This window comes from Callionymus lyra, chromosome 2, assembly GCF_982586985.1.
Source record: "Callionymus lyra chromosome 2, fCalLyr1.hap1.1, whole genome shotgun sequence".
NCBI lineage: Eukaryota > Metazoa > Chordata > Actinopteri > Syngnathiformes > Callionymidae > Callionymus > Callionymus lyra.
Genome location: NC_141819.1, coordinates 10,924,158 through 10,938,531, shown reverse-complemented (window position 1 = coordinate 10,938,531; position 14,374 = coordinate 10,924,158). Strand labels below are relative to the sequence as shown.

The following is a 14,374-nucleotide window of genomic DNA, read 5'->3' as shown; positions in this document are numbered from 1 at the left end:
ACAGTCGTTTATTTTCTTGTATTTATCCTATTTTGTGGATTAATTTATTTATTCTCTTCTATACTGTGTTCCAACTCATACAATTGTTGTTTTTATAATATTGACAATACATTTTTAATTGTTAAATGTTAATGAATATTTTTAAATGTAAAAAAATATATATAAGTAAGTAAGTAAGTAATATTTATTTATATAGCGCTTTTCGAGACCATATATTTTTTTAAAAGAAAAGCTTGTAAAAACATAGAATTGTATGATTTTATTTGAACTAGTTCATTCTTGTAGCCTTGAACTTTCACATGTTTTAAATTAAGACCTGAACTCGTTCATTTTAAATTGGTGAACTGAACTTTGAATTAGTTCACATAGAAAGTGAACTTTCCAAACAATAAACATAAGGGATAGTTATATATAAATAAGTAAATAAGTCTATAATATAAATATATATTATTGTTGTTCTTTTAACCCCAATATTTGTTTTAATTTACAAGCAAATACAAATAGTTTAACGATTTCTGTTCATGTTTATTTTGTTTAAAAAAACTGCGTAGCGGCAGATATGTCAATATTTATAACTTGTATCCATGTATTCCTGACTCTGGTTATCGTTATGTGTCAGAATAACAAAAATATAATAATCTGAGCACGACTTGATGTCTCGAAAACTGAGATTTCCTGTCGTCAGTGAAGGCGTCTCCAGGTGGGTGTGCCCGGCCCTGACGTCACCGCCTCAGACTATGATGGTCGCATGTCGACCCTCCAGTGAGACAATAATCCACATTATTCTCGCCACCATGGCCTGGAGTTGCTCGCCGTGTTCAGCGCCTCAGGAGCGGCTTCGCACCGGAGGCTGCGGCCGCTGACGCTCAGGTGGATTTGACGTGTTGTTGCTGCACGATGACGTGTGTTTGTGTTCACTGGGCTCGTGTGTTGTGTTGTCAGGGAGGGTCGCACCTGTCAATCATGGACGAACCGCCACTTTATGATCACAACAGCCTCGTGCTGGTGGCATTAGCATTAGCTTGTCGTGCTAATAAATCCTTCTGTTATCTCTTTAATCTTTATTTATTTATAGTCACTAGAATTCAGATTTCACTCGTTTTCTACTCACCCTCATGTCGACTAAGGGTTGGGATTATTTTCAGAGTAATCTGTTCCTTTTTACAGTTATAGAACAAAAATGTTTGTTCATTTTAATGTAGTAACTGGAGCTCAGTTGTCTTCATCTTCCTCCAAAAAGACACTTAGAAAACACTAAGAATCTAAAGACTCAGTCCTGTTAACTGATTGTAAACAGAAAGCATATTTCAAAATCTTAAATTTCTACTAATGTGTTGATTTAAGTGTGTCTTAAATAGATGTTGGACTCTATTGTATCATCAGTGTCTGTTTGTATAAAACTCTCTTTTCATTTAATTATTTACATTGGAAAATGATCTTAAGCCCCGCCCACTGAAAACTCTTTTTTTGTTTTTCTGGAGATGAAAACTTGTTTAACCATAACCACACCCACTCTGCTGTGATTGTTCAAGCACCAGGGATTGTCACTGCGGGTCATCAATCTAAGCTAGAGCTTCTATTGGCAGATCTTTAACCCATGAACATGTATAGAAAAGTCACGTCAAGGGTTCACTGAGGCCACTAGATGTCGCTCTCTGTTTTATACTCTTTAGCTCTTATCTAGTAGCTCAATGAAATCTGGCACCGGTGCCATCTATTAGTGTTGGTCTGATGAAGCTTCATGAAGAAGTGTCATTATGTTCAGAATCCACTAGATGGCATCTCTGCACTATCTTCCTTTGTTTTTAACAACTGTTCTAATGAAACATCACTTCATTTTTAAACTGATGGCGCCACCTACTGATCTCTAAACAACATGGCACTGTTCATGAAGCTTCATCAACACATCACTACCATTTAGTGACTAGTTCACATCAAACCATTTATTAGTTCAAAGACCAGCGTCAGGTAAGGCAGACGCTGATACGACCTGTGTTGGTGAAGAGAGAGCTGAGCCATAAGGCAAAGCTCTCTGTATACTGGTCAATATAGGACCCTACCTACCTACCCTTCCTTCCTTCCTTCCTATCTATCCTTCCTTTCTAGCTACGTACCTAACTTTCCTTCCTTACTACCTACCTACCTACCCTTCCTTCCTTTCTAGCTACCTACCTACCATTCCTTCCTACCCTTACTTCCTATCTATCCTTCCTTTCTAGCTGCCTACCTAACCTTCCTTCCTTCCTTCCTTCCTACCCTTCCTTCCTTACTACCTACCTACCTACCCTTCCTTCCTTTCTAGCTACCTACCTACCCATCCTTCCTTTCTAGCTACCTACCTAACCTTCCTTCCTTCCTTACTACCCTTCATTCCTTACTACCTACCTATCTAACCTTCCTTACTTACTACTTACCTTACCTTACCTACCTACCCTTCCAGCTAGCTACCTAACTTTCTTTCTTTCCTACCCTTCCTTCCTTCCTTACTACCTACCTACCCTTCCTTCCCACTTTCCTACCCTTCCTAGCTACCTACCTAACCTTCCTTCTTCCCTACCCTTCCTTCCTTACTACCTACCTACCTATCCTTCCTTTCTAGCTACCTACCCAACCTTCATTCTTTCCTACCCTTCCTTCCTTTCTAGCTACCTACCTAACCTTCCTTCTTTCCTACCCTTCCTTCCTTACTACCTACCAACCCTTCCTTCCTACCTTTCATTCCTTCCTAGCTACCTACCTAACCTTCCTTCCTTACTACCGACCTACCCTTCCTTCTTTCCTACCCTTCCTTCCTTACTTCCTACCCTTCCTTCCTAATTTTACTCATTTTGAAACAGTTGATTAAAGGATGTTTAAAGGACTCTTCTTTAGTCCCAACAGTTGTTTACTTGTGTCTTTGATCGCTCTGGTGTCTTTATTTACCGTAGCTCTGATCAGCTGCTGCGGCGACGACCATCACACAGTCAAGAGGAGTGAAGGTGAGCGAAGGCACAGCAGAGTGTGTTGGTCAACATGACGGCGGAGGAGAGCATCAGCGTGAAGGAGGCCGAGGTCATCAAGCTGATCCTGGACTTCCTGCACCACAAGAAGCTGCACATCAGCATGCTGGCGCTGGAGCGGGAGAGCGGCGTCATCAACGGACTCTACTCCGACGACATGCTCTTCCTCAGGTTCTGACGCTCCTCGCTGACCAGGGTCGGGTTTTAAATCCGTGTCTCTCTCAGGCAGCTGATCCTGGACGGGCAGTGGGAGGAAGTCATGCAGTTCATTCAGCCTCTAGAGGACATGGAGAAGTTTGACAAGAAAAGGTTTGGATGTTTGATCTTTTTTTTTTTTAAATCTGCCTCAAACCGTCAACTTGTTCTGTTCTCAACGTTCAAGGTTTCGCTACTTGATCCTCAAGCAGAAATATCTGGAGGCTCTGTGCGTCAACAACGCCATGTCCGCCGTAGATAATCCCCAAAACGTAAGTCTTGAAATCTTGTTTATCATAACCACGCCCACTCTGCTGTGATTGGTCAAATGTTGAGGTTTGTCATCACGTGTTATTAATCCCCCAAACACCTTCAAGGGACTCGTTGTATAAACAAAGCGAGGCGTGATTACAGCTGATGGAGGAGGAGTGAATCCATTATTACGTCATAATGGACTCTCGTAACCTCTCGTTCGCCCAGATTTCAGACAGGGGAGAACTTTATAAAGTAACGAGTTGAAAACATGGTCATGATGAGAGACTTAATGCATCTTGGAGAGGAAGATTTTAACATTTGAAACATGTGTGTGAGTCAGGAGAGTTTGACGTTAGTTGACCTTTAAACATTATGAGGAAGCATCATCATGTGAGTAAAGGACGAAACGCTGACCAATGAATGAATGAATGAAAAAGAAACAGAAACTAAAACTATGCTAAAACACTAAAATCGATTACACCACAAATATGCTTTGATTGTCTATGGGTGACACAGGTGAGCGTGATGCATTCAATAACGTAGGAACTGTTGCGTTGAATGGGACAAATAAAAAAACAAACAAATATTAACAAAAGTAACAGTAGGGGGCGCCCTCAGCTTAAAAATGATGTGAGGTTTCAATAGAATAGTTTTTCAAATCAATAGATTATAGAGCAAAGAGTGACATCTAGTGGACTCAGGAAATAATGACACTGTTTCATGAAGCTTCATCGACACCACTACAAGATAATGCTTTTTTTTTGCAAATGTTATCATTCTGGGTTGAAATCAAATGTAACTAAAACCAAAATTGCAAAAAAGCTGATCAACACCAAAAGCCCTTCTTTAACCCCTATAGTCTCCAGAACAGGTGATTGCAATACAAACAAATATAAACAAACTCTATTATAATACAACTTCATGTAAGATTTGAAGTCTATTGGCTTGGCTCCATACATCCAATCTGTTTTCTGCAGCTTATTCCCTTATGGGAGTTTCGGGGGGGCTAAAGTTTATCCCAGTTTCTTCAGGCAAGAGTCAGGGGACACCCTGGACAGGACGCCAGTCTGTCGCAGGACATACAAGCATTTACACACACACTCATACCTACAGACAATTTACCCAAGTTCTCAATCAACCTCTGTATGTTTTTGTACTGTGGGAGGAAACCAGAGTACCCGGAGTAAACCCTAATGTCCAAGGGTAAAGGAAAAAAGACTCAAAGAAATAGTCAATATTTGCAGTGGAACCCAACAAACTTCCGAGGACATCAAACAGCAAAATTGTAATATAATTTGGTAAAGAGACGTGCAGAAAATAAGATGAAAGATGTCACAGCTTATGACCTTGTTCCAACAAGACCTCTGGTGACCTCCAGTTTGAGACCCCTGATCCTGAAGTGTTCCCTAAAACTAGTAATGTGATAAAGCTTCATGAAGCAGTTTCTTTATTTCCTGAGTCCACTAGATGTCACTCTTTCCTCTATAATGTATTGATATGAAAAGATATTCTATTGAAACCTCACATCATTTTTAATATGAGGGCGCCCCCTACTGTCCTCTGAAAAATATGACACTGCTTCATGAAGCTTCACCGACTCCTCCTCTATTTAAAAGTGTACCTTTCCAAACCTCCAGCTGGAGCTCACCATGCAAGAAGCCGTCAGATGTCTCCACAGCCTGGAGCCGTTCTGCTCGTCCAAAGACGACTACAGCAAACTCTGCCTCCTCCTCACGCTCCCCCGCCTCACCCACCACGCCGAGTTCAAGGACTGGAACCCCAGCACGGCCCGGGTCCACTGCTTCGAGGAGGCCTGCTCCATGGTGGCGGAGTTCATACCGGCCGACAGGAAGCTGAGCGAGGCCGGCTTCACCGCCAGCGGCAACCGACTCTTCCAGCTGCTCATCAAGGGGATCCTGTACGAGTGCTGCGTGGAGTTCTGCCAGGTCTGGAACTTTAGACTTTAAATGGTGACAGTAACCATTAAAACCTTCTCACCTCTTGCCTCAGAGCAAGGCGACCGGAGAAGAGATCACAGAGGGGGAGGTTCTGCTCGGCGTGGACCTGCTGTGTGGAAACGGCTGCACCGAGCTGGACCTGTCGCTGCTCTCCTGGCTGCAGAACCTCTCCTCCACGGCGTTCTCCTGCACCTTCCAGCAGCAGACGCTCAACATCCACGTGGACCGGCTGGTGAAGCCCCACAGGACGACGACGGCTCCGGTTGACCTCCTGACGCCACTGATCAGCCGCCTGTCGCCCTGCGCCGCCTCCCCGTTCCTGCAGAGGCCGCACTCGGCCGACAGCTACATGTCCCGGTCCCTGAACCCGACCCTGGACGGGCTCTCCCACGGCCTCGCCGCCCAGAACAGGAGAGCGATGAAGGTGGACGTGAAGCCTGCTCTCAGTCGGAGCCTCGTGGAGAACAACGTGCATCAGCAGGAGTCACCCGAGAGGTGAGATACCGGTCCAAGAGACATTTGTAATGTATATCATTTCAGTTCTATTCGTTATATTATTATGTCTTAAAGGTGGAGGTAAAATATGATATATTTGTAATAGTTTAGTTAGCAAGATGACCCAGAAACGGAGGATCATTAAGGCAGGGGAGGTTCACAAAAGACATCGCTTCACGACAACACTCTGTAATACACAACACGTCCACAAGATGGTGACAAAGGTTCACAGAGTCCAAATCTCATGCTGTGTCTCAAATCGCATACTAGCGTACTAAAAGTTAGTATTTTTAGTGCGTCTCAATTCTTAGTATGCGAAATTTAGTGCGCCATGCACACTAAATTGGCGTACTAACACGCCCACAAAACTAGCATGGTTCGATGGACACTAACCACACTAAACAGCCGCCATCTTAGTGACGTTTTAACGGAAGTTACGTCATATATAAATGCATATACTTACAGGTGCATTTTCCGCAGCAGTAGGAGGATAAACACGTCTTCGCTGCTGATACCAGCTTAAATATCTCGAGATTATTTAGATTCTCATATTTTTTCTTTATTTCTTTTTCCAAACTTGCAAAACGTGCTGCCAGCAGGTGTCGGCGATAGCGTTCAAACAGCTGGTTGAAACATCGTTAAATAGAAGTAGAAGAAGAAGCTGTCATGTGATCTCCGGTTAGTGTGTAGCAGCAGTGTTTGATTTGAGACATACTATCTGTGGAGAATTTGCGTACTAGTTAGTACGTACACTAAACTGATGCATACTAACTTCTAGCATACTAAGAGTAGTATGCGATTTGAGACACAGCATCAGTCTTTCCAAGTCCAATTAAAAACCAGAAGTATAAGAAAGAAACAGGTGCGGCTGCAAGGCGCTAGATCCACTCCAAAACACAAAAAGGTAAAAATTAGGGCCAGAACTCACCAAAGGAAAGACAAAGCGCTCACAGTCAGGTTAGCGTCCAAGATGCAAAGTAGTTTCACTAGGCGAACAACCGAGAGCTTTACCGATTGTCCAGAAACGACGTGCTGACATCGACTCTTGAGTAGACTCTTTATGCAGAACCGCTAATTGTCCTGATAGTCAAGAGCCGTGGATCTTGCCAAGCATCAGCCTCACCGACTGTCAAGAGAGCAACGAAACACAGGAATCACAGGAAATGACTGTACAAAATAAAAGCCTGAGGAAAGGGGAATGTGACAAATTTGACTCTTGTGACTCTTGACACGTCAAGACGCTCGTTTCTGTCAAGTTTGTTTAAAAATTAAACTTTTAAACTAGCGAAAAAAAATGGTTTTATATGAAGGTCCGTCCGTGAATATAACTTCTACATTAAACCTGTAAACCATTTGACTAAAATCCATCTTTTCGACTCATCATCTGACTTTGATTCCAGGGGCCGTCCTCAGGGGGACGACAGGACCAGGACTCCCCTGACCACCAGCAAAGACGACGGCTCATCAGGTGTCGCAGAAACTAATCAGGTGATAAAAAAACAACAAAACAGGCATAAACAAGGTCTGACGTGACGGCGTCGCACTTTGAAACAGTCTCGTCAATCAATCCCACATCACCTTTGGATAAACAGTTGACATAAATCTGATGAGTCGACATCTTCTTAAAGTCATCATAACAGATTTAGGAGTCGACCGCGAGGTTCTCCCTGAACCCCCGCATCTCCATATCCGCCTCATCAAAAGCAGCCGTCGATCATCCCCCGACAGCCGCTGACACTTTTTTTGTTTCGGCGTCGGAGTCGGAGGTCAAGGGAAAAGGGAGGCGGACGGTCCTGATTGGATGCGCCGTCGCGCCACAGGCCGCCGTCATCATCACTCACTTTTATCTACCATCAGGTGGAGGTGTGGACGGTGTTGAGGGGGCAGATGGCAATGATCAGACGAGACCCGCAGGAGTGATGAGAGCCTTGAAAACTTTTATCGGGTGCAGGAGGAAGGCAGAGGCCTTGAGGAGTTTAGTCCGCGAGAGTTTGTCTCGTGTGCGAGGCTTGGTTTGCATCAAACAGCCTTTGATTGAATTAACGTTCAGCAGATCATATGAATGTAGATATTGTTGAAAATATACTCTCAGCTACTCTCCTGTGGTATTTTTAGATTAATTCTATGTGTTGCAACATTTAAATAATCTATATTTGTATAGTTTCAAACCTTTCATTGTCTTTTAAACCTTAAATCTGTCGAGGGGGAATTATTTAATCTGGCATTTGCATGGTATAATAATAAAAATGATAATAGACTTTAATAATTATATTGTAACAATATATTATGATTATAGTAACAATATAATAGATCGATAGAAAAACGTTATTTATATTATATTATTATATTATAATAAAAACACATACACTTTAACTTTTTCTTGTTAACTTTAGAATTTTTTATTAATGTATTTTTAGATGTTTTGTATAAATTAATTGTATCATTGTATTCATTTAGATTGCGTTTATTATGTATTTATGGATGTATTTTTTACAGATAATACAAATAATTTCTCCTGCGGGATCAATAAAGTATCTATCCATCTATCTAATAATAATAATAATAATAATAATGTGCTTCCAGTAAATAACGTTAATAAAATCTTAACAGGCGTTATATGATAGACTGCTAATTGTTTTACTTCATTATACTAGAACGTGATAAAAAACAATTGTAATGGCGACCTCAAGTGGTGAATCGCTGCACTACATTTCTTGTTTGAAAAATCGTCTAAAAATTCAGAGTAAAATACTTTGATAAACTGTTGATGATTTGACACACTCGTAAAATTGAAGCTTGATACATTAAACAGTCCATGAGTTACGGCTTTAGTATAAAAACAATACATTAAGTATCATATTTACACAGTTAAGATTAAAATACCAGAAATGTTAGGGAAAAAAAGATTTACCTGAATATTGTAAGTAAGTAATTTGTATTTATATAGCGCTTTTCCAGACCAGGGTCACAAAGCGCTTAAACAATCAAAACAACATTAAATAAAATATATACTTTAAAGGTCAAGATAACACTGAGAACAACACAAGGAAAATTAAGGAAAATTATTTCCTAAAGGAAAATAGATCAAGGAAAATTATTGTTGCCAAAAACATTTTACGCAATATTCCTAAAGTATCAGCAATAAAGTCTGGGACGTTCTAGCGCCTCTAGTTGTTCGAGGCCAACCATTATAGTGAAGAGAGCGCCATCTAGTGGGCATTGAAAGTGAGGACAGTCATCAAGAGTTGTCAGCTTCTATTATTAAACAAAGACGTTGCTGAATTTACATTAAAATAAATCTGAGATTGATACGAAGGAACTGCGCAGCATGAATATGGACATTAGATCTGGTGTATTAGCATATTTTAAAAAAACTGTTCAACAGAAAGATGTTATAAATACTAAAAAATATTGTTTTTACCGCCCTCTGGTGTCAAAAGAATGTAATACATCGATAAAAAAATCTACTTTCTTAGTCTGTCGACTCAACAGGCACATTTAGGATCTTCTACTTTATTAGATCTTAACTATTAGGCTGATTAATCACTATATCTTATTTTTATATATACAATATATCCTGAATTCAAATCCATGGACTTGTGCGTCAGCAGGGAGACTCCAGCGAGCAGCTGCAGGAGTTCTACAGGCAGAGCCTCCGTGTTCAGCAGCACCGCGAGCAGAAGGAGCAGCAGAGACAAGTTTACCAGCAGATGCTGCTGGAGGGAGGAGTGAAGCCTCAGGACAGATCCCAGGACAACCTGACCGAGACCTTCCTCAGGAGGTACGGCTCGCTTTAGGGATCATTATAAATCTGTTTGGTATATAAACAAGTTGTTCTTCAGGTCCATTCGCAAACTGGAGGAGATGAACGTGGGCGACGAGGTCTTGGCCCAGTTGGGGCCGCCGTGGAACGGACCAGCTCACGAGGGTCCGGAGGCCCCGGACACGAGTCAGACTCCGGATTCCGGGGTGGGCAGCAGCACCCCCATACAGAGCGGAGGTCACGTGATGCCTCGTTTCTGCGAGTCCCCGGTGGTGACGAGCCAGAGGTCAGAGGTCGATGTTCATCACACGTGTGGTTTGTGAACATGAGAATCTATATGTGTTTACGTTTCAGCTCCGAGAAGATCAACGGACGCTCAGCAGATGAGTCGCAGACCACGACACGAAAGACAACGAAGCAGGTAGTTCAACTAGTGATGTGTCGATGAAGCTTCATGAAGCAGTGTTTTTTCTGAGGATAGTAGAGGGCGCCCTCAGCTTAAAAATGATGTGAGGTTTCAATAGAGTCAGTTTTCAAAGTCAAACATTATAGAGCAAAGAGTGACATCTAGTGGACTCAGGAAATAAGGAGACAGTAGCGGCTCGTTCAATGTTCTATCTTTCTTTTATCTCTTCAACTCTTTCTTCTATTCCTCTTTTTCTTATTTCAACTTTGACCTTCAGAAACATTCATTTACTCACACCTAGACACTTAATTCAACTGTATAAACACTTTGTCTACATACTACTACTAGTACTACTATTTCTACTACTAATTCTGCTACTACGTCTACGTTTACTACTAATTCTTCTTCTAATTATTCTACTACTACTTATTCTACATATACTTCTGATTTTAATACTTCTACTACATATACTTTTATTGCTAATTCTACTTATACTACTAATTCTACTAATGCTTATACTTATACTACTAATTCTACTTCCACTTATACTAGTAATTATATTACTACTTATACTTCTTCTAAATTTACTAATAATTCTACTTATACTACTAATTGTACTTTTACTAATAATTGTACTTCCACTGATACTACTAATTCTACTACTTCTACTTCTACTTTTACTACTTATTCTAATTCTACTACTTATACTTCTAATTCTACTAATGCTTATACTTATACTACTAATTCTACTTCCACTTATACTACTAATTATATTACTACTTGTACTACTTCTACCTTTACTACTAATTCTACTTATACTACTAAATGTACTTTTACTAATAATTCTACTTCCACTTATACTACTAATTCTACTACTACTTCTACTGCTAATTCTAATTGTACTTCTAATTCTACTACTACTTCTACTTTTACTACTAATTCTAATTATACTACTAATTCTACAACTACTTATACTAATAATTCTATTTTAACTACTAATTCTATTATTACTACTAATTCTACTTAAACTACTAATTATACTACTTCTTCTAGCATTTCAGTTTACAGATTCAGCATTCACACTGCATCACAATGCAAATGTTGTAGTTCAAATGTTCTTCTCGTTGTAATGTATCAGGGTCACATATATGTCACATCCCCACATGTTGGTGTGTGTGTTCAACTGTAGAAATCCAAATCCCAGTTTGTCAAAGTGAGTCAGCTGGAGGACACTCAGGCCATACGTGCCGTGGCCTTCCACCCTTCTGGATCTCTCTATGCTGTCGGCTCCAACTCCAAAACTCTGAGAGTCTGCTCTTATTCTGAGACCCAGTCCCCCAGGTGAACCTCTAAGCCTCCTCAGAAAACCCATTACAGTTCAGTACAAACTGCTTTAATGCTGAACCTTCATGTTGACCTCAGCAGCTCCGGTGCAGTCAAGCAGCCTCTGGTTCGCTTCAGGAGGAACAAACACCACAAAGGTTCCATCTACTGCGTGGCCTGGAGCCGCTGTGGTCAGCTGCTCGCCACCGGGTCCAACGACAAGCTTGTCAAAGTTCTGCCTTTCAACCCCGACAACTGCAACGCCACAGGTACTGCCGCACACTTTGGATCGACTCCAATGATTGAACTTCATCTCGACTCAAGGTCCCGATCTGGAGTTCAGCATGCATGATGGAACCATCAGAGACCTGGCCTTCATGGAAGGTCCTGAAAGTGGGGGGTCCATCCTGATCAGTGCCGGGGCCGGAGACTGCAACATCTACACCACGGACTGCCAGAGGGGACAGGGTCTCCACGCCCTCAACGGACACACCGGTGCTTGTCTGACCAGCCCTTCTTCTTCTTCTTCTTCTTCTGTGACTCATCATGATGTTCTACTGTTCAGGTCACATCCTGACTCTGTACACCTGGAGCGGCTGGATGATCGCTTCGGGCTCGCAGGACAAGACCGTCCGGTTCTGGGACATGAGGGTGCCCAGTTGCGTGAGGGTTGTTGGAACAAGCTTGCACGGGTCAGGTGGGTCATCGTCTCGAGAAGATGCTCTCTAGTCTTCAAAGGTCGACTAATGTGAAACGTCACTCACAGTCTTCCTCCAAGATGCAGTAAGTCCCTCATCATGACCATGTTTTCAACTTATTACTTTATAAAGTTGCTCTGAAATCTGAGCAAACGAGAGGTTACGAGAGCGGAGTCCATTATGACGTTATAATGAACTCACTCCTCCTCCAGCCAGCTGTGATCACGCCCCACTTTGTTTATACAAAAAGTCCCTTGGAGTAAGTAAGTAAGTTAAGAGTTATTTGTAAAGCGTTTTTCTAGACCAGGGTCACAAAGCGCTTGAACAATCAAAAGCAATACACATTTAAAAATACACAGTAATTAAAAAATCTTGAGCCAAGACAACATAAGACAAACACAGGAGTCCCAGAAAATTGGGAAAAAAGCACAATTAAAAATGTCTTACGATGGTTCTTCAAGAGTTTTAAGGATCGGGGAAATGTGAGTTCTTCTACTAGAGCGGGTCAGAATTCTCGCTGCGGAGTTTTGTATTAACTGCAGGTGAGACAGATCCTTCTTGTTTAGACACCAAAATAAACTGTTTCAAAAGAAGGTGTAGACTTCCAGGATTGATGATGCTGCCTTCGATGTTTGACCAATCACAGCAGAGTGGGCGTGATTATCAGAAACAAGATTCCATCTCCCGAAAAACAATGTGTTTTCAGTGGGCGGGGCTTAAGATCATTTTCTAATGTAAATATCTCAATGAAAAGAGAGTTTTGTACAAACAAACTAATCGCCCCCACACACAGGAAGTGCGGTGGCTTCGGTGGCAGTGGACCCGAGCGGGCGCCTGATGGCCACGGGTCAGGAAGACAGTACCTGCCTCTTGTACGACATCAGAGGAAGCCGGGTGGTCCAGACGTATCGCCCGCACGGCAGCGACGTCCGCTCGGTTCGCTTCTCCCCGGGAGCTCATCACCTCCTCACCGGCTCCTACGACAACAAGATGATGGTCGGCGACCTTCAAGGTAAACATGCTCCTGCACTCACGCCCTCCGATTCTGACGCCTCCTCTCGAAACCCCCTTAGGGTGCCTCACCAAGCCGCTGCCTCAGGCCCTGGCCGGGGAGCACGAGGACAAGGTGATCCAGTGTCGCTGGCACCCCCGCGATCAGACCTTCATCTCCTCGTCCGCCGATCGCACGGTGGTCCTGTGGGCTCCGGCGCCGGCCGACACCAAGCATGAGGAGCAATAGAAGGTGAAGATCCTGGTGCGAGACAGGATCAGAGATGAGAGTTCACAAGTAGGCAACACTGGTCTTAGATCTCAGACATTCTACTCACCATGTTTGATTATAAATGTCACCTTCAGTTCACTGCGAGCACTTTGTTTCACTGCTATGATGAACCTGCTAACACTGATGAGCCGAAAAGTCAAGGTTTTGTCTCTAGTTTTGTCGCTGCTTCTTTTGTTCTTCTATGCAAAGAGAAAAAAACATTTCTTAAATTCATGTTGCCTTGTGTCGAAGATGATCCACTGTGCACTTTTTTGAGTTTGCAAAGCTACCGCTGTCGAAAAAATGAAGCAATATTGTCCGCATGTTTCTCACGAGACACTAGTATCTGTTCAAAAGAAAGACCTTCAATCAAGCATGAAGAAAAAAAACAAGTCAAACAATCTTTGCTGCTAATGTTGAAACTGACAAAATGAGCCACAGAAAATGTCGAGTTGTTATCTTTGAATAAACTGTACCAGACAACTAGATTAAGCACTGACAGCACCATAGATGAAGTACTTTTTATTGTCACTCTTGAATTGTGTGAACGCATTTGTGTAACTGTTGTGTCCACAGTGTCGTACACATCCATTTCTTCTCTATTTTTGCACTAATAAAAGAGTAGTTTCCATGACCTCCATATAGTTTACTGTTTTTTTTCATCCAACTTTTGAGATACCGTGCAACAACAGCGCCATCTATCGTCTCCCAAGAAGACAGTTTACAATATAGTATTCAAAACACGTTTGATTTGCCCTGAGGACTTGCTATGACGTCACACTTGGGAGGGTGGAGGAGGGGGTTTGGAATCGATGATGAAACTCACCTGACCTCGTTTTAAATAGCCTTTTTTAGATATAACTAACCGTATTCTTTTTTTTCTATTGCCTTTGATTCAATAAAATACGTGTAAAGGTTGACGGAATATGAAACTAGAACGTGTGGAGCGATTGTTAAGTTTAACGACATCTACCGGACATAACGCGTCACTACAGGAAAAATACGGCCTTTTTTTTAAAAT

General features: G+C 42.0%; 1 protein-coding gene across 3 annotated transcripts; it reads left to right on the top strand.

Annotated features, from left to right (window-relative positions):
* Positions 1 to 729: 729 nt before the first annotated feature.
* LOC148085321 (WD repeat-containing protein 47-like) lies at positions 730 to 13,993 on the top strand. 3 transcript variants are annotated; one of them, XM_087783497.1, is made up of 16 exons: positions 730 to 870; positions 2,928 to 3,170; positions 3,225 to 3,308; positions 3,382 to 3,466; positions 5,087 to 5,395; positions 5,460 to 5,902; positions 7,303 to 7,390; positions 9,514 to 9,683; positions 9,745 to 9,951; positions 10,020 to 10,086; positions 11,261 to 11,412; positions 11,494 to 11,663; positions 11,719 to 11,889; positions 11,960 to 12,091; positions 12,886 to 13,104; positions 13,166 to 13,993. In XM_087783497.1, exons 2-16 carry the CDS (start codon positions 3,013 to 3,015, stop codon positions 13,330 to 13,332), a joined length of 2,622 nt encoding a protein of 873 aa, XP_087639623.1. In that variant the 5' UTR covers positions 730 to 870; positions 2,928 to 3,012; the 3' UTR covers positions 13,333 to 13,993. The 3 variants fall into 3 exon arrangements, with proteins under 3 accessions (XP_087639623.1, XP_087639624.1, XP_087639622.1); XM_087783498.1 differs by having other exon boundaries at positions 9,511 to 9,683; positions 11,497 to 11,663; XM_087783496.1 differs by having other exon boundaries at positions 9,511 to 9,683.
* The last annotated feature ends 381 nt before the right edge of the window (positions 13,994 to 14,374 follow it).

Coding starts and splice junctions, on each gene's coding strand:
- LOC148085321 (XM_087783496.1), top strand. CDS start 3,013: ATGACGGCGGAGGAGAGCATCAGCGTGAAGGAGGCCGAGGTCATCAAG. Junction 3,171..3,224: donor GACGACATGCTCTTCCTCAG/GTTCTGACGCTC, acceptor TGTCTCTCTCAG/GCAGCTGATCCTGGACGGGC. Junction 3,467..5,086: donor CCGTAGATAATCCCCAAAAC/GTAAGTCTTGAA, acceptor CCAAACCTCCAG/CTGGAGCTCACCATGCAAGA.